General features: G+C 38.2%; 1 protein-coding gene across 1 annotated transcript in view; it reads right to left on the bottom strand.

Annotated features, from left to right (window-relative positions):
• Positions 1 to 24,936, bottom strand: part of USP45 (ubiquitin specific peptidase 45) — a 46,174-nt gene extending 21,238 nt beyond the window's left edge. The window contains exons 1-8 of the mRNA XM_082216638.1: positions 24,746 to 24,936; positions 24,097 to 24,200; positions 22,727 to 22,827; positions 13,522 to 13,673; positions 12,560 to 12,655; positions 10,944 to 11,074; positions 5,047 to 5,134; positions 873 to 954 (exon numbers count right to left, since the gene is read on the bottom strand). Of these exons, the coding sequence (XP_082072764.1) occupies positions 873 to 954; positions 5,047 to 5,134; positions 10,944 to 11,074; positions 12,560 to 12,655; positions 13,522 to 13,673; positions 22,727 to 22,827; positions 24,097 to 24,200; positions 24,746 to 24,787 (796 nt within the window). The 5' untranslated portion in view covers positions 24,788 to 24,936. The remainder of the gene's footprint in view (positions 1 to 872; positions 955 to 5,046; positions 5,135 to 10,943; positions 11,075 to 12,559; positions 12,656 to 13,521; positions 13,674 to 22,726; positions 22,828 to 24,096; positions 24,201 to 24,745) is intronic.
• Between the last annotated feature and the right edge of the window lie 397 nt (positions 24,937 to 25,333).

Genomic DNA, 25,333 nt, shown 5'->3' with positions numbered 1-25,333 from the left:
GTTTTTCCTCCTTGAGTAGTCTGCCTTAAGTATTAAAGAACTAACATTTAAGGCAGACTCCTTTGCGGGGCAGGGAGAGGAACTTTTGGTTTTCGTATTCAAAGCAAGACTCCATAGTAACTTGTAATACGATATCCAAAACAAATACTTTAACATAAATCATAATGCTTGTGTTTTAAATTCATAGATAAAAATATATTCCAGCTCATGTTTTTCATATGTGTGCTTTGATATTTTGACTTATGCAGCTGTTAAGGCAGTCCTGCTGGTTTTGCCTGAACTTGCTTCCCAGTAAATGTGGAATGTGGCCGTATAAGGTTACAGCCTTATATCTCTGTCTTACAGGGTAATTTATGGACAGCTTAATGCCACAGTTTCTAAGTGGTGATTTGCCTTGAACTAGACTTCATAGACTCATCCTCCAAGGGCTGAGAAAAAGGGGAGGGTGTTTTCCATTCCTTACTCCTCTAGCCTTCCCCAAATTGAATCCTCAACTTAATTAGAATATGTATACTTGAGTAGAGGGCAGCAAGCAGGACTTCCTGACCCACTTAAAATTCTAACTTCTCCATATATATTTTTTACAGAGGGCTAAAGACAGAAGACAACCTAGCTATGTGAATCATAGCTAGATCAGAGAATCAGGTTACAAGTGTAGAACAAAATGATCAATGGGAGTGTTTTGCATGCGCACTAGATGGCACCAGAATAATAGGCACAAGCCCTGAAAAAGCCACACGGAACCTCCAGTGTGATTCATTTGAATGAAATTATATATTCATGAATACAATATTTCATAGTCAATTCATTTGCAAAAGCAAACTCAAACCAGACTCTGTGCAAGTTAACACAATGGCACATTTACTAAATACCTTTGACTTTCCTTTTCGTCTCTTCATCTGCAGTTTTAGTTGTTGGATTATTGAATGCTTTTAAGATTGCAGCTTGTATGCGCTGTAAGAAACATTCAGCACATATTTTGTCAAAAGTTCAAACTTGCAAGGACAGTGAAATATATTAAACGGAACAAACAACAACAAATATGAACACTTGACAATACTGTCAAAAATATGTAGCCTCTTACATTTTATACATTGCCAGTAAATTTGAAACTTAAATTGTTAATATTAAAGGTATCCATCAGCTGCCCCACTTCAAAGATAACTATGTTTCTTCAGGCAAGTAGCAAACTGATTACACAATTGTAGAATGATTATCTTTTTCCCTCTCTAAAAAAGCCATGGGAGAAACCCTGAAATGCCAAGTAGAAGACAACAAAATTGCGGCCCTAATTTAATTGTTTTAATGGAAAAAATGCAGCTGTATTTACTGAGCCAGCTTTCTAACATACAGGACAATGACAAAAGTAATTAAAGTCAACCCGGTATCTTGGTGATGGGGTATTTGTTACAGGGCTCAGAACCTGTGGCTCACCAGATGTTGTTGACCTACAACTCTCATCATTCCTGACCACTGGCCATGCTGGCTGGTAGCAAAGGGAGTTGTAGTTCAGCAGCAGCTGGAGGGCTACCAGTTCCCTGCGCCTGACATAGAATCTATAAAAAAAACACTGGTATGGTATAATGGCTAAGAGTGTGAACCAAAGTGCCCAGTTTGCTTTTGCCTCAATGTATATGAATATATTTAACATGTTTCAGCTTTCTCTCTCTATAAACAACAGAAGCAGCAGAGAGACAAGGCAATCAGAATTGGACCTGTGTTGCATGCGGGACAGAGATTAGCTCTTTTCCCCACTGTGGTCCAGATTGAAATAAAATACACAGACACACACTGAACCGCCTGTAAACCCTGCCAGGGAAGATTCCATCGAGTCAATGGAAACTTTATTGCTAGGACTTATAATGACTTCAGTGGGATACAATTTCCACTGGAACTACTGGGGAGGGAGTGGAAAGGTTAACTCCTTCTCCCCATACATCATGGTTCCAATCCTTAGGGATGCCCCCCTAGCACAATTAACAATTGTGTTAGGGAGAGTGAGGCCACACACACAACTGAACTTCTGAAAATAGAAAATGTTAAGTATTAAATAAAGCCATAATGTTTGGGGGTGGGTTATAGCTAAAACATGTATGAACATGGCATTCAATGAAAATCTAATTATATAGTCCACATGTAGCCAAAATTTAAGAACATTAAGTATCTTCCAACTAAGTCATGTTTTACTATGCAATGGCATTCTAGATATGGGCCTTTCTAAACTCATTCCTCACATGTGCTGATAAGATGTGTCAGTATCAACATCAGAAAAAAAGAGAGAGAAAATACAATTGTATTTTTAACTTAGAAATGATGTACTTGCTCCACTTATACACCTTAAAAAGAGAAGTACCATGATAAATGTAATATGAAATATTAACTACATCACTAGTGCACCAAGTAACAGCTTCTACTTCACGAGTATCTGACCTGGCTAGTGTATTAACTCCCAGTGCCTCAAGCTCTTTGTTCATCTTAAATCCAACAATATACTAAAGAGGGCTAATCAATAAATAACTCAGCAAGTTGGATACCATAAATGGGTTTAAGGCCATAAGCTACTCCCTTTTTGTTGGGATGAGTGCGTTGAACCATTTATTTAGGTCAAAGAAAACATAGTCTTTGAAGGGTTTGGGTGCAGCTAACAATGGCATCAGACATTAATCAATTAGCAGCAGGGTTCAAATACTTCAAGCCCTGGTGTGAAGCATCTCCAGTGCTGGAAAAACCAGACAACGTGCAATTTTGACTGTGGTATTGACTATTTCCATTTGCTGTGCCATTTTCAAAAACGGCTCACTTACATACATTAATGTAATTTATAAGGATGCAAATACAAAGAACACCAAGTGTTTGGGAATAAGGAAGCATTCTGAGTCCACAAATGAGATTATAAGCATGAGTGAAAATTTGAAAGCACTTTAACAGGAAACAAAATGCAGGATCGACAAGCAATAGAGACTCCCTGCACTTAAAAAAAAAAAAGTTGTCATAAATTTTAGTTTAAAATAGTCTTTATATTATTGTATTTTAAAGGATCGGAATATTTTTTTTATTAAAAAAAATAAAGATCATATTTTAAAAAAATATATTTTAATTTATGCAGAATAGATGGTTCTGAAATAAAAGTTTATTATGGGGAAAGTGAAAAACGTGGCTATTTGGCATTTTAGCAAGACTGGTCTAAACTTTTACACTCAGAGTAAATACATTTAAGAGCAGCATGAAAAACAGGAAGTTTTAAAGGATTCTGGTGGCAGACAGATTGCTCTAGGCTTCCCTTCAAATAAAAAACAAAACACATGGTAGTGACACTCTCTAACAATAGCACGATTAACAGCTGTGGGGTTCCCATGACAGACAATGTTGCTCATGTTTTGTTTCAGACTGGCACAACTGTCACGGCTCACAAGATTGACCAGATCCACAAATCTGACATTTTCAGTTTGTCACACATCTATAAAATCGAAAAGGGGGAAGGGGGAGAAATCCCAAGAGCTTTTACTAGTAATGTCCCTTGCTGTGATGCCTGAGGTGATAAATTCCCAGTTCATACTATTCCACCATTATGACAAAACATGGGTTTAATTGTTATCAGGGGTGGGATCAAGCTTTGTTTGTCCGTAAGTGGAAATGGGACTAGGAAACAACTTCTACGCAGCTTTTCTTTTTCTGGTTTAAGTAAGACTAGAATGCATAATTGTTGGCAAGGTAATCAAATAAACAAATAACTTTTAAGGCCCAGCAAAGGATGTGTGCTAATTTTGGTTTATTTATTCTAACATAGTATTATTCTAACATAGTATTGGCCAACATTCTATTATAGGCAAGCATTTTCTTGCTATAAAATTTTGCACAAAGTGATCAAGTGTTTCATATCTTAATATCTAAGGGGCTTCTCTAAACAGGAAAAAAGTCTCCCATTTCTACTTTTGGTTCTAAACTAAAGCATAAGCATGTCTGAAGTGCTCACGCAACAATCTCAATATTTCCCCCCTATGTTTAACCTATAACTTTATTAGCTAATTAAGCATTAGGGATACTTTTATACTCCAACACCCTAATAGTGTACATGCAAAACCAAAGCATATTGTAAGCAACCTTGTCCACCAGCAATGATACACGAAGAGCATTTCAATAAAAGCTAAACATGCTGTGTGATGATGACACAGCTGAACAGGACTGTGTGCACCCCATTACATTGGTTTATTTTCCAGCTGAACAAGTTAGAGGGAGATCCCAGGACAAAGCAGGCAGTTTCCACATTGACTCATGCCATGTAAGATTTTCTCGTCCTTATTTACACTGTACAGTGACATCTAAGACTTGTGGCTTCAAACCAAGGATTCCACAAGCTATGGCGAACAACCTGGTGAGTAGCCAGACCTTACTGAAGCTAAGGAGGTGGAAAATTACTGAGAGTCTCATGTTAAATTGCCCTCAGATTACTAAACAAAGGAAGACATGAATACAACTAAATAGGAACAAAAAGGAACAAAAACAGAAACATATTTGCTACTGTTGCACAGATGTGTTAACTTTGCTGGGCCTAGAGTCCAAGGATCCTCTCAATGCAGTAATATCTTTAATTCAGTGGTGTCTCGGGTTAAGTACTTAATTTGTTCCGGAGATCCGTTCTTAACCTGAAACTGTTCTTCACCTGAAACACCACTTTAGCTAATGGGGCCTGCCGCTGTCGCTGTGCCACCAGAGCACGATTTCTGTTCTCATCCTGAAGCAAAATTCTTAACCCGAGGTACTATTTCTGGGTTAGCAGAGTCTGTAACCTGAAGCATATTTAACCTGAAGTGTATGTAACCCGAGGTACCACTGTATAGAATCATAGAATTGCAGAGATGGAGGGGACCACAAGGATAATCTCATTCAACACCCTGCAATGCAGAAATCTTTCAAGCCCCAACGTGGGGCTTGGACCCAGATTAAGAGTCTATTCTGCTTGTCTCAACTACCATATCAGAGCACAAAAAAATAGTTGAAATGTAAATTTAAGTCTACTGCCTACTTATGGATTTACAAACTTATCACCTTTGTCTCTTCTATTCTCATTGCATCCAGCAAATAGTGGAGAACTTCTTGGCTGTCCTGCTGTTGAAATCCCTTAAAGCGAGGAGCCCTGCAAAACGGGAGAGAAGAAATGAGTACGTCTCTAGCAGATGAGTTTTCAGATTCAATAATAAGGTAATTTATATACAAATGTGTGTTTGCTAAGGAATCAAAAGAAAACCATGACCAAAAAGAGAAAACCACAGCAAGAAACAGGAATATATAAAGGTGAAAGTGAGGTGGAAAGCATATAAGCTTTGCTTACTTTTCAAAAAGATTTCAATATGAGACATAGCTGAGAGGCAACAAAACTCAAAACTGTAGGGGCAACACTTGAGAAAAGAAACAACCTTATCAAGTGGTGTCAGGTTTCTCCTATACAAGTGAATGGCTGCCATTTGCTCCTATGACAAAAAATAAATGCTGGAATCGTGGCCAAAACCACCAACCCACCACCTCTGAGATCAAAAGGCTGATCTTAAATCTGCAGAGATGTTCACAAATTTATCCAGGCAGCCAATTTTCAGAAGGACAGTCCACAGGGCATTACGATTTTAGAATAAATGCTGGAAATTTACAGACCTTCACTCTGAACACATAATGACATGGGTTTTTTTTAGTTCCAGTAAAAAATATTTAAAGGTACTTGAGTTTGAGTATATTGAGGGTTATACAACAGCTATTATAAAGTATATGAAGGCTAATCTTAAAAGTCCTGCAATATGTAGAATAGCAGGCAGCTTGCTGCTTTGCTGAAAAGAGCAGCAGAGTATTGTCACATTAGTGCAGCAAACAGGGGGCATTTTATTAGCAAAGAAAAGGAGTGCACACTACCAGCTGTCTTAGATGCACAGTGCCAGGTGCTTAATGAAAATTAAGAATAAGTTTTAGCTCACCATTACCAGGACTGTTCCTATAAAAATATTCAACTTTCCATAAAAAGACTGTGGCCCTGTTCACACATAATAGTAAAATATAGTTAATGGTTTATAATAATCACACCTGAGTGGTCTCTTTCACTCTTCCCTGCTTACGCTAGGGAGAAGCCATGCAAAGCCAGGCTTTCCTGGTAATCAAACTGGACGTACTGATCATAGTTTGTTAAAACAAACCATGATCCCTGGTTCAGACATAACACAAAGGGAGGGATCAAATTCCCCACTGCCTGCTCCCCCCTCCCCCCCAGCAAATATACAGAGTAGTGAAAGAGTCCTCTTAGGTGCATTCACAATAAATTGTTAACTGGTCTTTCCAAGCAAGACTGCAGAATGCAAATGTGATGGATACATGTATCAGGCTTATAAATAGTGATTAGCCATGGAAAGTAAATACTGTATTGTCTCAAGGTGAAGAGGCTAGAAACCATTACAGAAGTTTGATCTTTATTTATTTTAGACCTAAACACAGATCAGCGACAGACTTTGGTGGACTGATTTCTTAAACTGAAATATTATATTCAGAGTCTGGTCAGTTTTAAAACAAACAGTAATTTTTACTGCAGAATACTAGACATTCTTATCTAAGCTGCCCCTGAAAGGCACTATCTCATGGGAAACTGAAACTTGTTTGTAAATACCAGTAAATGTCAAAGCCATTACTTATTTGCGTAGAGAAGTGGAATGGGACACATGCACAACGCCTGTCCCCTCCTCTTGATATACAATCCAGAGTATAATTGACAGAACACAGCTTATGGTGATATTTAATAAAACTTGAAGTTATGGGGAAAGAAAGAATTTCCTGCTTTGGCCTGTTCCACCTTTTAATAAAATTAGAAGAACTGATTCCAATTTTTGTTTTAGCCTAAGGAGAGATGTTCTGAACAGTAGGAGCAGCAGAAGAATTTTCAGTGTATGTCAGCAACTTGTCCTGTATACAGTAATTTCATTTGTCATTTGCCCAACCAAGGCCTTTTCCGTCAAGGTCTTATACAATTGTACCAGTTAATGAATACAAGAAGAAAAACGTTAGAGCTAGCCCAAAATTTCTCATAAAGTATTTCTTTTTTAAGTTTTCCCTTTTTCTCACCTACAGTTGAAAAAGAGGACACTTGGCAGAACATTTTCTGAATCTTCTCTGCCATTTATTGCGACACAAGCCATCAACACACTTTCTACTGGAACTACTTACATTTTCCTTTTTAAAAAACTCAGTTTTACTCTGCCCCACCCCACCCCAGCCATTTTATTCACAACAAGTACTTGTGAAGTGGGCTAGGACAGGCTGAGAGATGAAGGCTAGCCCAAGGTTACATACTATAAAGGTGTAATCAACACACTTTTCAATATAAAATGACAAAAGTACAGCAGTTTAAAAATATGACATTTCGTGGTTAAGCCAGTTGCTTAAGGCCTATGAGCAATAAATATTAACGTCTGTTAACATACAATACTGCACTAAAATTCTTAGTGAGAAATGGAAAGATTTCTACAGGAAACCTTTGTCAAAAAAGCTAAAGAAAGGCGAGTTGGGGAGAGTGTGTAGGAAAGGGGAAATAGAAAAGCTCTAATCAGCATTGATATGTTCAGATTTGACAACTAAAAGATGTGCATTCTTGTCTCCTTGAAAATATGCTCCAAGCAAGATCCTTGGCAAAAGTGGAGGACTCTAAGATGGTTGGTTGAACTGACCGTTCACAGATGTGCTAACATATGGAAGCCAGTGTCAATGCGCTACAACCTGTTGTACAGTGTCAGCAGTATAAATGACAGAACAGGTTGAATTCCTGTTAATGGCCATAAGTAGTGAAGGACAACTGTGACAGCTATGTCATGGCAACTCAAGTCTACCATCTCAGTGCTCAACATGGTACAAAACAGAACTGTTTTGAATAACACCTAAATATTTAGCCAATACTTAGATATAGCATCTATTCATTTTAAGTGAAGGAGAATTTATTTTAGGTAAAACTTTCATGATTTGATTGTCAGTACATTTAAACCAAATATGCACTGTCAATTATCAACTCCAAGGAAAAAATTAAATGTCAAGACTGCCACCCTGGACTCCTTCAGGGAGGAAGAGCAGGATATAAACTAAACAAACATTTCACTGCATCAGCCAAGCATCATCACGGTAGGCATAGAAACAGGTAAACAGAAAAAGAACCAGAATACTTTGATCTGCAAAACAAGAAACAATGTTTTTCTTCATCAAACAAATAGCTTGAAAACGTAATGGTGTACCTCAAGAATGGGTGGGAAAGTTTTGATAAATATTTTTATGGACAATAATAAAAATTGTAGCGATATCAATATCAAAGGTTTATCACAAGAAACCAGTATGTCACAAGAAATACAGTATGTCACCAGTATGCCAGGTTCGAGTTAGTAGTGAATTTAAAAAGCTTAGAATTTTAAAATATTTAAAGTCACAACGATCTTAGATTACTTTTTGACCCTCACTTGCAGAGCCCCTTTCAAAGTGCTCCGCGAGACAGCACTTTGAAATGGGCTTAGTGAGACCCAAAAATAAGCCCCTTCCAAAGTGCTTTGCATAGGGCAAGGAACCTCTGGCCCTTGGACTTAATCAGGTCTGCCAATTCTCCCCGTGTGGTCCATGAGGCTGTTTCAGACAAGCCACAACCACATGGAGAAAGTAGAAGACCAGTTCAGCCAAAAAAGGGTTTGCAAGCACTGCGAATGACCTGATCTGTGGGGTCTGCAAAGCGCTTTGAAAGGGGCTTAGCAAGACTCTTGTTTCAAAGGTGCTGTGCAAGTGCAGGGAAAAAAGGCACATGATGTCACTGTGATATTAAGTAACTGACTTTAAAACTTGGCCCCAGGAGAGCCAAGGGAGATAACGATCCACCATACCCCCAAGATTGGACAGTAGGTACCACTAATCAGCTGTTCAGAAGAGCCAGCAAACTCTCTTTTGACTGAGCCAGATTTTTACTTGCCACACATGTGATGTCATATATGATGTACGGTGTAGGGAAGATGAGTGTGGCTCGGATGAAGTGGCCTTGTGGACCAAACAGGGAGGCCTGGCAGACCCACAGGTCAAAAGTTTCCTATCCCAAATTTATGGGAAGAAAAACAAATTGTGTATTAGGTAATGACAATGAAGAAACATTTACATAGGGTAGGATAGAATTTCAAACTCGTCTGAATCTTTGATAGCATTCTTGGATTGTAAGAGTAGTTGTAACTACAAATATTAAAACATGCTTAAGAATTTTCTTTTTTTAAGTGTAGATATTTTAGAAACTTGAGGTAGTTGTATACTAACAGCACCTCACCCTACATAATTGTAGAGTGGAAGGATAACAGAATTCTAAAAATAGGAAATTATCCTGTTCCAATTAATTGTAAATTTAAAATTAATGGAGGAGGGGGCAGGGGAGAAATGCCTCCCATTCATTTGTTTAGCTCTGGATAGCACAAAATAGTAACCATGGGCCCCACTTCACCCTTGGACACTTCCCTTGGTTCCTGTCAAGGCCCTCTGTCCTTAGCACCAGCAAAATCACAGTTTTATCAAAGGTGCATCTAATGGTGGAATTCCAGAATGTTTGCTCAAAAGTCTCATTGAATTCAGCAGAGCTTGCTTCACAGATCTTAAGCCACAGATTTAAGGCTGCAATCCTAAATGTATGTAACTAGGAAGTAAGCGCCATTTAAAACAGTGGCACTTATTTCCAAGTAAACATAGTGGAGAATCTCAGGCCCAAGAGCTAAATGAAACTCTTCAGATCTCTATTTACTTCTCAGTACTCTCCCTAAGCCACACCTCTCTCTGGCCCTGTTCCCATGCTTTTCCTGAGTGCTTTTGCCTGGCTGGAATATGTGTCCTAAAAGTGTGATAATTATTACCTTGCTTGGGGATAAGTGTGTAGTGTATATGTTTGTGCGTGCATGAACACACATCCCTCCATTGCTCTGCCCACATACATTTTTCTACCCACTTGACCTGTGGAACCACCCGCCACTAGAATGCAGTCCATAGAAGGTTCTTTGTGAAGGAACGTGGCCTTGAGGCTGAAAATTGTATATATGATTTACAGATGTATAGGATTGTGTAGCTGATGCCTTAAAAAAATCTAGAGCAAAAAGAAGTGACACATATACTAAGTGGTGGTGTTTTTCAATCTGAACCATCTGTGGTTATCCAGAAAAAGAACCAAGATGAGACAAGTTCCTATTTTGCCTACTATGTGACTTTCTCCTTTTCTTACAAGCTCCTGTCTTTTCTAAGCTCCAAATTACAAGACACCATAGTTATCACTGCATTATTGCTAATAAAGAAAACGTTACCCAGCAATACTAAAGCACAAGTTTGGGTTTTTTAAAAACACCAATAACTGCATTTTTTGAGCACACCAAGCAGAAACAAAGCTCCACTTTCCAATTCAGCTGAAAATCTACTCAATAGCAAGGAGTACTGCCATAATACCTGGCTTCACAATTTCTTCCACTGATAAAATTACCCAGCCGTAACAAATAAAAGAATTATGTCCTCTTAGTACATAAATGTTGTGTGAGCCACTAAGTCTCTAGATAAGTCAAAAGTCTGCATCCCTAATATTCAGAATAGTGGAAAACAAACAGAAGGGCCCTGTAGCTATGCACACAATCTGTCTTAGCAAAACGTCTGACAGCTGCAACACTAACAAAATTAACAGTGGATGAATTAGTACCAGACGCAGAACAGTTGCTATAGAAAGAATCATCAATTTATTTCTTTTTTCCTCAATAACCGAACAGTTAAGAGGGGAAAACTCGTATAAAAATCATTACCGTTTTATTTCAACATGATACACCATAATAAATTTCTACTGATCTAAATAAAAATGATTATGTTAGGCAAAGCATTTCAAATTTAACGTGTGGGTGCCATGCATGTGAAACATGCTACCAACGTGAAGTTGCTCTTACTTTTGACAGAGCTGGCTGAAAAGAACTTTGGGAGAAAGAGGCCCTTTTCCAGTTTCTTTCATGCTATGAAGGAACAGGAACATAGCTGAAGTCAGTGGCCCAGGACTTGAAAGGTTCACTACCAAAGGTTCCTTTAGGATCAAAATAAATATCAGATGTTAATTCACAGTACCTCCTCTTAATTTATAAATGTAAACTAAACAGTTGATGAAACAGCTAATTAAAATTTGGAAAAGGGGGGAACCCTAAACCTCTCAAGGTTAGCACTTCATGTGTAAAGAAAAACAATTTGTAGAATCCTATTATTTAAAATATAGCATTTTGTTTGAGGACAGTCTACTTGGTGAGCATTTTGAACAAGCAAACAAAGAACAAAGCAAAATTTAACATGCCTTGCCATGTATCAACATAAGGAAGTGCAATATATAGACTAAAACACATTTTACAAAGATAATTTTTTTTTAAGTCAGGTGTGATTTTTAATTTTGTTTTAGAGATGAGCATGAAAAAGACATATGTGGGTTGAAATGTTATTCGGAGACAAAATTGGACATCAGTTTCTCCTTAAAACAGTGTTTTCAACCAGTGTGCCATGGCACCCTGGGGTGCCCTGAAGGATGGTCAGGGGTGCCGCAGGCAACACTGGCCTCTGTCCCTCTTTCCTTTTGATGCCCTCTGCATCTCTGCCTCCTAAAGGCTTGCACAGCTGTTTGTTGCAGCAGTCCTGGCTACAAGTTCCCCAGGTGAATGGCGCCTCTGGGGCTGGCCAGGGGGTGCTGGTTGCCAGGAGCTGCAAGGAGGAGCCCAGTCAGCCGGCCCTTGCTGTTGGGAATGGAGAAGTGGGAGGCCGAGCAGGCAAGCAGGCACCGCACTGACCTTTCTTGTGCTTGCTGTGTGCAAAGCCTGCCTGGGAGCTGAGTGCCCAGTGCTGAAGTTGAGCCTTTACACTTGGCAGCACCCGCTGCTTCCACTGCTGCCTCCCAAAGTAAGGTGCTCACATTCACCTTTGGCTAGCCTCCATTAGGCCACTAAGGCTGGAGGCATCCTCTTCCCAGGCCACTGTGGGGCAGTGTGAGGAGGCACCTTTCTTTGGGACGTGGGGGGGGGGCAGCTCAGAGAGCAGGGTGGCAGAGGAGTGGGGAGAGGAGAGGAGGTTTGAAAAAGGTGAGAGGCTGCCAGCTATGCATACAAGGGGTGACATAACTGGGCTCTTGAGCCCCACGGGGGCTCCATATTAAGAATGTAGTTGGTCAAGGGAGCCTTGGACTCAAAAAGGTTGAAAACCTCTGCTTTAAGAAATAAGAACACTGCTAAATCTAAAGGTCCATCTAGTCTCACATCCTGTTCCAACAGTGACCAGACAACTACAGGAAGCTGGAAAGCAAAACTCAAGTCACACTTCTCTTTTAATTTAGCAGAACATCACCCCAGTCACTAATTTTATAGAACAATATGTCTAAAAACTAAAGTAGAGGCAGATATCATGATCACTGAATAAATATTAAATTGGTCAAGAATATATTCACCATTATCATTTTTCAATATCCAGTCAATGTCATTCCCAAAGGAGGGTCCTCTGAATATTTCACACAAAGCATTTCTCACTAAATGCTTACCAGTTGAGATGCAGGACTCTGACCAATTTTAAGCTTTGTCCCCTTTTCTTTAACTTCACACATTAGTTCATTTAACAAGTGTGTCTGAGCCATGTTCTAAAGAAAAAAGGAAGGAAAAGGTTATAGATGGCATTTATTTGTTAACTGGACTACTCTTAACAAATTATTATTGAAAGTGAATTTATACTGTGGCAAGATAATTCTCCTTAATGGCAGTAGAATAATCACAATCCAAAGAGCTCTTTTAGAACATATGAGCAGCGAGGCTTCTGACCATTTATTTAATGTGCAGCTGCCTATGCTACATCAAAAACTGCTTTCGAAATTCCCTCAAGTGTCATAGGTTTCAAGTTCTGCAAACTGCCATTTTAAAAATACATACTTCAAATTCTAACTGGTCACACAGTTAGCAGCAACAGCACTCCCCGGACTGAGAGAAAAGCTGCTTCTACACTAGCTGCTCAGTTCAAAATTATCATAGTTTCTTCACTCAACAAATAGATCAGCTAGATGACATCTTTAGATCAATGTTTCTCCTTATTCCTCCTCCATTCCATTTAGAAGGTCATTTATTTTGACTATTTTTAATAAAAAAAAAGAGCAGCACAACTCCAGCAATAGTAGATCACCTTTGTGCTACAGTTTAATTAAAGCTGGTCCTTGCACTTCTCCTTATCTCCCACTACCCCTTGAAATGCAACTAACTACAAGAATAAAGGTACTGATATGTTGCTAAGTAATATAAAATAATTGAAAATGTAGCCCAGCATCAGGTGAAAGTTCAGAAAACAGGATGGAGCTGTCCTAGGTAGCCAGTGCAGCAGAAGGCTAAAAAGGAAATTCATTATGCAGTCTTACCAAATTTTTATCAGTGTGTTTCGGAACCCAAGACAAAAATACCTGCAGCCTTAATGAAATACACAGGTGTACTTCAGAATATGGTGGTGCATCTGAATTCTTACCTGCATGACAGCATTAAAGAAGCATGTGTTCCCTAGGTTATTAATGCCTTTAACCGGAACTGATGCCCAACTAGAGCTGATGCCTTTGCCCTTTAATATGTCACTTGGTTCATTGTTTTCTCCATGTAACCATATAATTTTTGATGATGAACCTTTAATAGAAAAGAAATAGCAGTAACAACTATGGGTAGAAAGTCACTGTGTGCTTATGAAACTGATATAAAAGACAAAGCAGTGAAGACTTATCCACAGATGCTTGATCAATAAAACCTAATTAGAATAACAGCAAGTTCCTTAAGGTATTTGAACACACTTTTTTGAGTTTGGGATCAGCTAGCACATGTACCATCACATGTGCTGAATACCATGGTTGTACTCTTGACATAGGAAGGTTTGCTAGTCAGAATCTTATTGTCCTGTCATATTAGCTGTTCTCAAACTCATAAAAGTGTGTAAGCAAAATGTTCAAACTACAGGCAATATCCGAACTTTCAATATCAGAGCATTGCAGAGAGTTGACTATATGTCCCTTGGGTTCCCTTCCAACTCATGCTTCTATGAACTACATGTTTAAGGGAATTTCTGACTCCCTTTTCTTTAACAGAAGTCTAAAATTTTCCCCAAAGGACCAGATTAGAGATACACCTTAACTGTGTGTTTAATCTTTGATGTAATTTGCTGTTATATTTTGTGGTACACCCACTGGGCTTTGCTGGAGCAATGTGATTGATTGATTGATTGATTGATAAATAAATAAATATCAATTTTGAAAGAAGCTTAGGGTATTGTATGGAATCATCCGTTAAAAGAAAAAAAAAAACCAAAATTTGGTGGGGCTAGCACATGCACCTTGAACAAGCCTAAAACAGGTATTTATAATGGTAAAACCGTCATGTGTGAAGTGGCTCTCAGCCTTTATCCCAAACCAGCCACACATTTAGGTGTTCTCTGCTATGAGGGCTATACTTATATATAACTATATATCTAAATGAGGGTTATATATAGGTGTTGGCAGATCATATGATTAAAAAGGCTATAAAAATCTAAAGGCTATACCAGACTCATACATGTAGGGCAATTTCTGTGTCTTGCAATACTTCATATATATTTTCAAGTACATAGTAACATGCACTGTGTACATGACTCCAATGTTCAAGATGTGTAAGACACATGGTATCTATGGCCCAAAGAATTATGGATAGCAGATTATATATGGCCACTGATTCAAAGGGCAGCAACAATGCTGTTCTATTAGCAAAGGCATTTGAGGCTGAAAAACTATTATCCCGCAAGGCGTGCTCCACTAACTTGAGACTTTGGGGTGGGGAGGATGATTTATATACCCAAGCATAACCCGTTTTCAACCCCTTAAAGTAAGAGAACCCTTAAACATTAATACATAAATACACAGTTCAGAGAACAGCATTACTTTCTGAAATAATCCTAAATATTCTGTGTTGGACACATGAAAAGTTAGTTATCAATGGAGCCAAACAGTCATGACTTAGTATCATGTTGTTGGTCATCATGGTCATTTCAACCATCAATATAAAGAAATATACATCCTATCCATACTATACAGAATGCACATAGATACACCATTAAAAGACAGTGTTAGCCAATTTATACATACGTATATATTTTAAAATATTCACCAAAATATTTAAGTTTCTTTATTTCCTTGACAATCAGGTCACTACAGTCCACCATATTATCCTTGATGAACATTCTTCTCAGTTTTTAGCCATGACTTAAGTCCTATTGATTTAAATGGGAACCAAGTGCAAGTAACAGTCTATAGTCTACAAACTTCCATTATTTCCCTTAATATATCCAAGAATCACACAACACTCCCCTCACAGCCTCTGTTGACTATTATACTAGGTCTGAAGGGCCATTCATGGAACTTATAAAATGCAGAGTATATGCCACATGCTAGAAAGTCTAGTTAATAAATATTCCAGTGGTGGCAGTAGTGAGAATTGTGCAGCACAATTCAACACATTCCACTCAGACAATAGGACTAATGTCTGAGTGGAATGTGTTAATTCTGACTTACTTCCAGGCAAAGTATGTATAGGATTGTAGCCTTAGCACCCTGCCCATCAGGAGAGCAAGAGCTCAAATAAGTTTGCAGCAGATCTTCAACAACTAGATGGATATCATGTTTTCCCTATAACATACTTGCACTGTTCTCTGCCCACCACAGTTCACCATGTGACACGGACTTGTTAATTTAGAACAAGATGAAGCGACTGCTTGCTATTTGCCTTAAACCTTTAAAATCCAATATATTTAAACAAACTGCAATATAATGTGCTACCAGTACGGTGTCCTTGTATTTCCCTATTTGCCTTATTGCTTAAATATATATGGGGCAGTGAAGTTAGACAGCCATTAACTTGTAGCCTAGAGGTAATAAGAATACTTGAGACACAGTATTTAGCCTAGATTTCTACTAGCAACTTTCATACTGTCATGGCTGCTGTACTAAATATGAACATTACTGACATCTGCAGCATTTCAAGTATTGATTAACAATGCATGTCAATGTGAACAAGTTATGGACTTAATGGATGCCAAGAGCTGCAGTGCTGCAATCTACATTTTGACATATGAATTCATATATTTGCCCTAATGAGTTACATACTGAGGACTCATTAAGTGTTCTTGAGAAATAACTAAACAGACCTATTTACATTAACAGAACTCTCATACTGAAAGATTTCTCTATGCATTACCCTTAGATACTTACATCCTTGAATAATAGGGAGGTGGTTGGGGAGGGTGTGGGGGGACTATAATTAAATAATGAAAGAAACCAAATATGATTAAATATTCCTATTATAGCTGACATAAGATGGCCGGAATGATTTCCCTGCCTTCCAGTCAAAGCACATTTTTTTTGAAATTATGCCTGGGTTTGCAAAAGATGCAATTTCGTTTTTGACACCACCCCCACTGCCTGATGCTCATAATGAGGCAGTTCATATAGAATACACCCAAGTTCACTAATAGAGGCCAGTAAAAAGCAAACAAGACATGCCAGAAGATTCAGGAACTGCTTTACTGAGCTAGTTCTGTGTGTGTGTGTGTGTGTGTGTGTGTGTGTGTGAGAGAGAGAGAGAGAGAGAGAGAGAGATAGATAAAGATATATGAAACAACTGCATATTCAATATATTAGTGGAAACATACTTGTGCTGCACTTCATACAACTATGTGTGCCATTTTCTGCATGGATCAGCTGTGTGATGAAGTTCCCCATAAGGAACTTGGTGATGCAGCTGATCCTGCTGTGTCTCTAAGATCAGAAACCTGAGGGGTGCATTCTCCAAATGCTGCACCCATAAAAACCTCATTCACAATGCAAGTCTCTAAAATCTCCAGTGGCATAAAGATTATACAACACATTTATTAATATATCTCACCTAAACAGAGCTCAACAGAGCACATATGGCTCCCCGCCCCCACCCCCTGGCAAATGTTATCCTCACAACAATTATGTGAAAGAAAGTTAGGCTGGAAGATAAACCCACTGAGATTTATCACTAACCAGAAATTTGAACCCTGGATGTGTCTGTCTAAACCCAGCATCTATTTACTACCTTATACTGGCTCTTTTCTTTTAAAAGTAAATTAAAGTAGAAAGAATTTTTGCCAAAGTAAAAAAATAATACATAAACATACTGGTTACTTTTTATTTTTAAAAAAGTCAAAATTGTGTACATAATCTGCATATTGGACTACCACAGTTGTTTCATTTATCCATCGGCATTCAATAACATCTGGGACAACATCTTAAAGTAAACAATGCTCACAAGGCCATCTGGACAAAACTGCAGGCAAAAATTAGAGCAGAAGCATATGGAAAAGCAGATTTTTCTCTCCCCTTCAGCAGTGCAGGATGACAAATGTCAAACCTAGATCTGTCCACGCTTCACTGTGCTATGCTTTGCAGCACCACCTGGCTCTCCTTGTACAGCCACCAAATATGGACAGCACTGCCACAGAGGACCATATCTGGAGGGCAAACTCAATAAAAGCATTTCATTTCATGGTTAAATGACAGCTTCACACAAGTAGCAAGGTTCTGTTTACTGAATCTCAAATGTGAATCATTCAGCGAGGGGGGGGGAGAATAAAACAAAACCCACCACAAAAAACAATGGCTATGAACAGGACAGCTTTGTTACTAAGACATGAATACCCATATAATTATAAAATGCAGGAAGCCATAATTACACATCCAAACAGCACATTAGCTTAGCAGTTATCAGGAAACTGGAAATATAAAGAAAATGTGTTTTGTCAGTTCTTAAAATCCAATCCATAACCCAGACTGAAATCCTAAACACACTTAACTGAATTCACTGAACACAGTGGGAATTACTTCTGAGTAAACATGCATAGGCTTCCACTGCCATTTAAGGTGAAGTATGAGGATGTTCAATGGGACTTAAACTGAAGAAAACGTGAACAGGATCTGACTGCTAGTTCAACTGCCCTAAGAAATGAAATCTACATACTTTGGCTTAGCTGATCTTCACCAGAAACATTTTGCTTTTAATAGATATGAGAAGTATTTACATGTTCATTGGCAATTTGAACTCCACAGAATTCTTAAATCTGGCTGGTCCAGATCTGACCAAAGAATTCTGTTCCTTAAACCATTTTATAAACCTCTTTAACCTTCAGAGAGGGTTATAACCAGCACAGTATTCAGTTAAGGCCACACAGGCATAGGAAGTTCCCAACTTCCTTCTCCTCACTTGAAGAATGAGTTCATTGTGATCTACCCTGTCTCAGGAAACTTTGTAATGAAGTTATATTCTTTTTAAACATTTCAGTCTTACAATGCATTTTTTTTTTAGTTAGAAAAGCTACAGATCTACTACAACTATCTATGTTTACAGCATACAGTATTCACTTCACAGACATACAAGACTGGCAGGACTTCTACATCAATTTGCTTTAACCATATTTCTTAGAAGAACTCTGTCTTCTGTACACACGTTTCCCATATTCTTCCTGAAACAATAATTTACAGGATGGGCAGATGATATAAAAGTAAAAAGAAAACAAATGTTCACTGTTTTTCTTTTATCAGGGGATTATGTTGTTGTTGTTGTTTTCCATTAAGTAAAATAAAAAGGGGGGGGAGAGAGAGAGATCAGGGAACATGTTTCAAGGTCAATGCTTTTCTCTAATGAATATTTCTCTGGAATAAAAAGCAAGGTTAACAGCTTTCTTTCCTTTTAGCACATTCACACAATGCTGTATTATAAACATATTGCCATTGTATTACAGAAAATTAAGAAAAACTGAAGCAGCAGTTTTTCCACCAATACTATGAAAAGGTTAAGATTTTCTAATTTAAATGAGAAAAATCAAGTGAATGCTCCATTCTTAAATGGCTGAAAAGACTATTGTGCCATTTTTTCCATACTATACTATAACACCACTGTATCAAAGAATTAAAATGGCAGTTTATTTATAGGGCAATGACAGAATAAATGGGTATTGCTCAATTTCATGAAGCAAGCACAAGCCCCATCAGAATGGAGATATTATCCGCAGCACTTAGTGATAAACTCTCTACGTCTAGTTCTTTTACATGATCCCAGGCTTGAGTCATGGACTTCACCCTCCAATGTTGAGGTATTGCCTATTTCAAATTAAGCAATGAAACTGAAATAGTTTTTAACTGAGTCAGCACATCTGTAAGAAAATTCTCTTTCCTTGACTGGCGGCGTCCCAAAGGATCAAGAGGCATCCCAGTTACAGAGTGTCCTTCCCAAAGCAGGTTTATTTGGTCTTCAGGAGACAAGTGAAAACCATTTCATCATACAGAACCTTTATATTTTAAGTTGAAGAGTTATTTTTAATTCCTTGCCTGTGCTTCTCTTTTTAATTGTATTGTTAAGCCATGATTTTTATAGATTTGGGCCACAATCCACAGCTGAATTAAGTGTGCTTAAACCCACTGATTAAGTCTTCTTGGATTATAGTGTTTATTCGTTCTTTTGTTTTAAATCATGCACTTCATTTTAAACTAATCTAAGAGTTTTTCACTGTGGAGTGGTGTAACACATTTAAACAATAAAAAACGAGATTTGAGATGGTTTCCTCAAAATGTTTTGCTAAGAGAACATGGGGCTGAAATCCCAGATGACTAAATCCCCCTGATTTTAATGGATTTACTCTGATCAAATCTGCATTCAACCTTATGTTCTCACCCAAATACATCACATTCTAATAAAGCACGGGATCCACCTAACCAGTCCTGTCAGTGGAAGTTCAGCACAAGGACTTCCGCTTGCACAACAAGGCTTTCCTCCCTCTCCCTGCCTGCACACCTCCTACCCACTCAGAACTGGCTCTGGGAGAATTGAGAAAATGACTCAAAACAGCATGGGAGTGATCTTTCCATCTGGCAAGCAGCAATGTTTGTGCAGACAGAACAACCGGAAGACCGCAATATTGAATTCCACCCACTTAGTTCAGGATTCTGTTTCCAACTCTGGCAAATTCACAAACAGAACATGATGGAAATGATAATTTATTTACCCAGAACACCTTTAAAAGACTTAAATTACATCCACAATAAAATAAAAATAAATAGGAGCCTCCAGAGTGCATTGCAATAGCATCATCAATATTTTATAGTATTCTCCTTCTGCAGAATATGATCGGACCCGTTCTCAAGGGAGATATTTGGAACAGTAACATGTTTCTGGATCAGTTAAGCAAAAAAAATAGATAGCTATTATAACTATTTCCCATCAATTTCTTCAAGTGCCTGATTAGATATAACCTGAACAGAACTCTTCATAGAATGTTTTAGACTTAGTGTTTGTGCACACACACACCTCCATTTCTCACCCCAACAGAGAAAGTAATAAATAAGCTGGAAATCCTATGTTTATTTGAACGCTGGACTACAAAAAACAACAACCACTAGTCAGACTATTTATTCGCATTATCTACTTCTATTGAGATACACTGCTCAAAAAAGTCAAGAGCTTATATAAATCTACATAAAGAGGTAATATAAACCTACAAAGTTTAATTACACATAGTTTGCAAAAATGCTATTTATAAGAATTGTACACCACTTGGCAAAAATCTTCAAGTGGTTTACATAAAAATGCAGTTAAGTAATAGAAATATTTGATATATTAGTGAAAAAACCGGCACATTTTTAAACAGTAATTAACACTCAGTGTCAATGTTACGAATCTCAAAACATCAAGCTGCATTGCAAATTTTACAGAAACACTGCCACAAGCAATGATGGCAAGTACGACATAAATAAAAATGGTTTTCCTGCTCCCATGAACTGAAAGAAAAGATGCAGAGAAAATAATCTGCGTAAGCTTTGTTTCCAGTGATCAAGCACACCCTTGTTTCTAATTTCCCCCATTCCTAGAAAAGACTGGCATTCAAACCGTAACAGCTCAGCATGGTTCCTGTGTGTTACATGTGCACTGGGTTCATGTGAAACTCACAAGTGTGCCATCACAACAATAATGCACCTGCTTTACTGGCAAATAAAACATAATGGCCTGCTAACCTTTTCCACAAAACTAGGTTCTGCTGAGTGGTTACTCCTTACAAAGCCCTTGCTTTATTCTTCCATGTTGTGCCAAACATGCCCTTTTAACCAAACAGATTACTTTTTAAAAGCCAGGGCAAGGAATTGGAGGACGGAGAAAGCAAAGAAAACAACATATTGTTGGATATGGTAAACCACTAGATCATAGTTGAAATCCACACAGCTGCAAGCATTCTTTTGGGAAACCCCACACTTGGGCTTATCTCAATTGCTTAATGTAATTCCCTGGGTCAGTCATGTAGAAGTAATATAATTTGCACATTTCTCCAGCTAAAGTTTAATCTTTACAAACTGCCAAGTGGAAAGATAGGATCCTGCTGCCACTCTAGTCCTTCGCATCCACACCAATCACAAGCATTTTGCTTTTGTCATTCCTCAAAATGTACCCAACAGGATATCTGTGTTCTCAACACCCCCACCCCAACATATTTTCCTTCCCTTCAAATGAATTCTCAATTAAACTGAAACAGGACAAAGTTGTCATGCCCAAGTTCTCATATTCTTGTTGGGCACATAGTATTTAGAAATATTTCCATGTAATAAAGGTGGCAAAGTTATTTTTCAACACACTATCATATAATTTATATGTTTCTAAAAGAACTGGTGGTGTTTGAACCACAAATACAGCATTTTTTCTTCCTGAGGGAAAAAAGGCTATTTTCATGGGCCTTTTGTTATCATCCTTTATATTCCTAGTACAAGGCTCTTCTAAGATGTAAGAGAAACACCTCTTGTAAGATGAAACCTGTTGCAATACAAACGCAACAGCCAAAAAAAGTATGCATTCTGCTTAAAAGCTATACTAAGTACTTAATATAAGTATACTTATGTATATCCTGTACCTCTCCCTTCATTACAGAATAACCTCTCAAACCTCAATACAACTAGATGTCAGGGTTTTCTAGACAGATGGCTAGAAAGCCTGGCACCGCTCTTTTGCAAGTGAACTACTGAGGTGCTCTGTAGAGTTGTCATTGAGATATCCCTCTTACATATACACATACATACATAATTTTATTTGTATGCTGCCTTTCCATAGTTAAAACTATGCTCAAGGCGGCTGACAACATGTAAAAAAAATGCACAATCACAAACGTAACAAAAGTAATCATAAACAATAAAAAAATCAAAAAGTACAAAATTGAAAAATTTCCACATAAATCATATTAAGATATCAGATAAAGATACAAAAGAGTAGTATCAGTAACAGCAATCCCCCCCCCAACAAATCTTCCCTGAGTAATTCCCTAGCCTAAGAGTCTGTTCAGCAGCCACAGCTTTTGTAGCTAGAGTCAGCCAGGGCCCCACCCTCCCAGGCTAGGTGGGGAAAGGCCTGTAAGGCAGGGAGCAGGTCTTCCAGGACTCACAGCCAAGATGATCTCTTAAGATTCCCTGCTAAATTAGGTGCATCATTTATTAGCACTAAAGATAATTCATTCGTTTGTTTGGTGCATGACTGTAATGTTGTGGGCCACACGGGGCTCTTAAAGGACCTGCTGGATCTGCAAACCTCATGTTTAATTTCTCAAAAATAAAAAGAGGCATGATATCGACTTTAGTCTCATATAACTTTTATTAACGCAAACTTACTTGATTCATTTCTAGTAACATGTCTTTGGAGGAAGTCGACTATCTGCGCCAAAGCCTTCTTGTTACAGTGTGTTGATAGCTCTTCATTACATTCATAACACCTAGAATAAGGATTTAAAATGTTCTCATAACGATTCTCCAGGCAAATCTTAAATTTTTACGACTTTATATGAAGTCATAAAACATTGCGATTCCTTATTTCAGGTAATGTCTATATACAGACTGCATGTTACAACTACTATAAACAACATATTCATTTTGGGACCTGAACCAAGCAAATTCCCCGCCACCAGCACCACCTAGACCCTACTGATTTTGGCGGCGGCGGCAAAAAGAGACTGTGTAGCCACAATGCTAGGGTGAGCATACTGGAGCATCCTGGATGGGGATGTCAACAGTCCCCTCTCCAATCACAGGGAAGGCACAGACAGAAAGGGTTAAAACACCCCTGCTCCCAAACATATGATATTTAGTTTGGCTCTCGGTCACAAGGGCTGTCCAAAGCAACATTAGTGCCAATAGAACTTTTGCAGATGAACTGTGATCTATCCCTGGAAAGTAAAGTCCCTCTTAGGTATGAACAGTAGATCACTTTGCTACTATGAATCTGACTGCTTCAAAAAAAAAAAAGGGGGGAGCCATGTATGAGAGAGGGGAACATGGGAGAGACTTTGTCCTTCCACAATTCCACCACCTCAACCACCACCAGGTGGTAGAGTGAGGGCTGGATCCCATAGCCATTACATATGGAGTAATTATCTTCTCAAACTACTACTGGAACCTCTATGTCTGATCCTATTAACCCCTATTAACAGCAGGGGTAATCTTTTACAGGGGTTGGCCTCTGGGAGGTCCAATGTGAAAAGGAGGTGCAGCAATTTCCCTTTTGAAAAGTGACACATTTGGTGGGTCTTCAGGTCACAAAACCCTTTTGGCATCACAGAATCACAACACTGGACCTGCAGGAGTAGCCAGTAAAAATGTTGTTGGTGTTGTTTCACAAATTTTGGGGGAGGCCGTAGGGTGGTAAAAAAACTGTAATAAAGCAGATGACCCATAGGAGCAGAATTTTATATATATATAATATATTTCAGAGTCCACATTAACAAACTTCACATTCTAACAAGTTATTAGTTTGAGATACTAGAATTATCATTCGCAATAAAACAAAGGACTTTCTTTAACCAGCTTATATTTTCTTGTTGAATAACTAAATCAAAAAAATGTTAGTGCAACTCCAAGAAGAATTTCATGTACAAAAGTAATGGATCACTGTATGTATGCATACCTGTATATTATGGGGTGTACAAGTGTATGTCTTCCCTCACAAACACACACAGCTTCCCCTCTCAAAACACAAATTTACTTACCATACGATCCATGTGCTGAGGTTGATTACAATGCAATGAGGCTCTCCTAGTGCATTCTGAAAATGCTTAAGCGAATGCTGGCCTTCTGAGTTTTGACTGCAGCCCTGAATTCATTAATAAAAATGTTAAACTACAGTTATCATAACTACTAAGTTCTTTAGTAAAATCAGCAAAATTTCTTCTTGTCAAGTTTCCGTTCCTTGGCTGACCTGTTGTAGCTTATATGACATTTTGAAGACCCCTGGCAAGAACAGCTTCTAAACAACCCAATGCCTAGATAAAGAGTAATTGTTCCAAAAATGTTACTCTTTATCCAGGCATTGGGTTATAATAGACACAAAATGGCCAAACAATTTCATCGTTTCAAAACATATGCACTGCTCTAATTCTGGCTTTTCTTCAAAACATCCAGACAAAAAGACCTAAGGAATAACAAGCTGCTAGGCATACCTAAGCAAGAACTAAAGTGCTATTGTCCAGATGCCACAAATGAACAGAACTCCAAACACTTAGTCCTAGTCTGATTTCTATTGGTACTTTAGTGGAACTCTACTACGTCGATGAGCTGCGTTATATACCTTGTTAGGGGCCAGAGGGCAGGTTAGAAACTATACATATTACATATCTTTAAAGTCACATATTTATTTACCTGAGTACCACATTTGAGGCACAGCCATATGTCAGAAGGCATTACTGGCTCACCATCACATATTCTTCTTTCTTTTAAGCACTCTGAACATATTGACCATACATTTTGAGCTACTGCTCTCTTCACATTATGCACATCCACTGCCTGGGTTACATGCTGGCATGTCAGACCTATAGAAGTAGTAAAAAAAAAAAAAAGATGAACATGTTTAAGGCATATGTTTTATTGTTGTAACAGATATTTGGCAAGAAAACATTTTTGTAAATTTGGAAGGGGAAGAAATCACGTAACCATGAGACTGCCATTAATGGCTTCTCAAAGACTATAAATGCACACCCCATCCCCTTCATAGTATCATTTTGCTATGTATTGAAGGCATGTTTTTACTGCTGTTTTATTGGGTTTGCTTCATAGGTTACTGTGAGGCTTTGCTCTTTCTTGTGTTATGCCATGCTTCACGCTTTTAAGTTTTGTGAGTCACTTGGAGACTTTTTAAATGTCAAGTGACTAATAAATTAAATAACAATTAGCAGTAATAGTGGTCATGTATGAAATTTCAGCAGTTGCATGAACTAACAAGATTTCTGC

Source organism: Podarcis vaucheri (genome assembly GCF_965113315.1).
Source record: "Podarcis vaucheri genome assembly, chromosome: 3".
NCBI classification, from domain to species: Eukaryota; Metazoa; Chordata; class Lepidosauria; order Squamata; family Lacertidae; genus Podarcis; species Podarcis vaucheri.
Note: the sequence above shows the minus strand (reverse complement) of the source record. Positions and strands in the feature narration are given on the sequence as shown.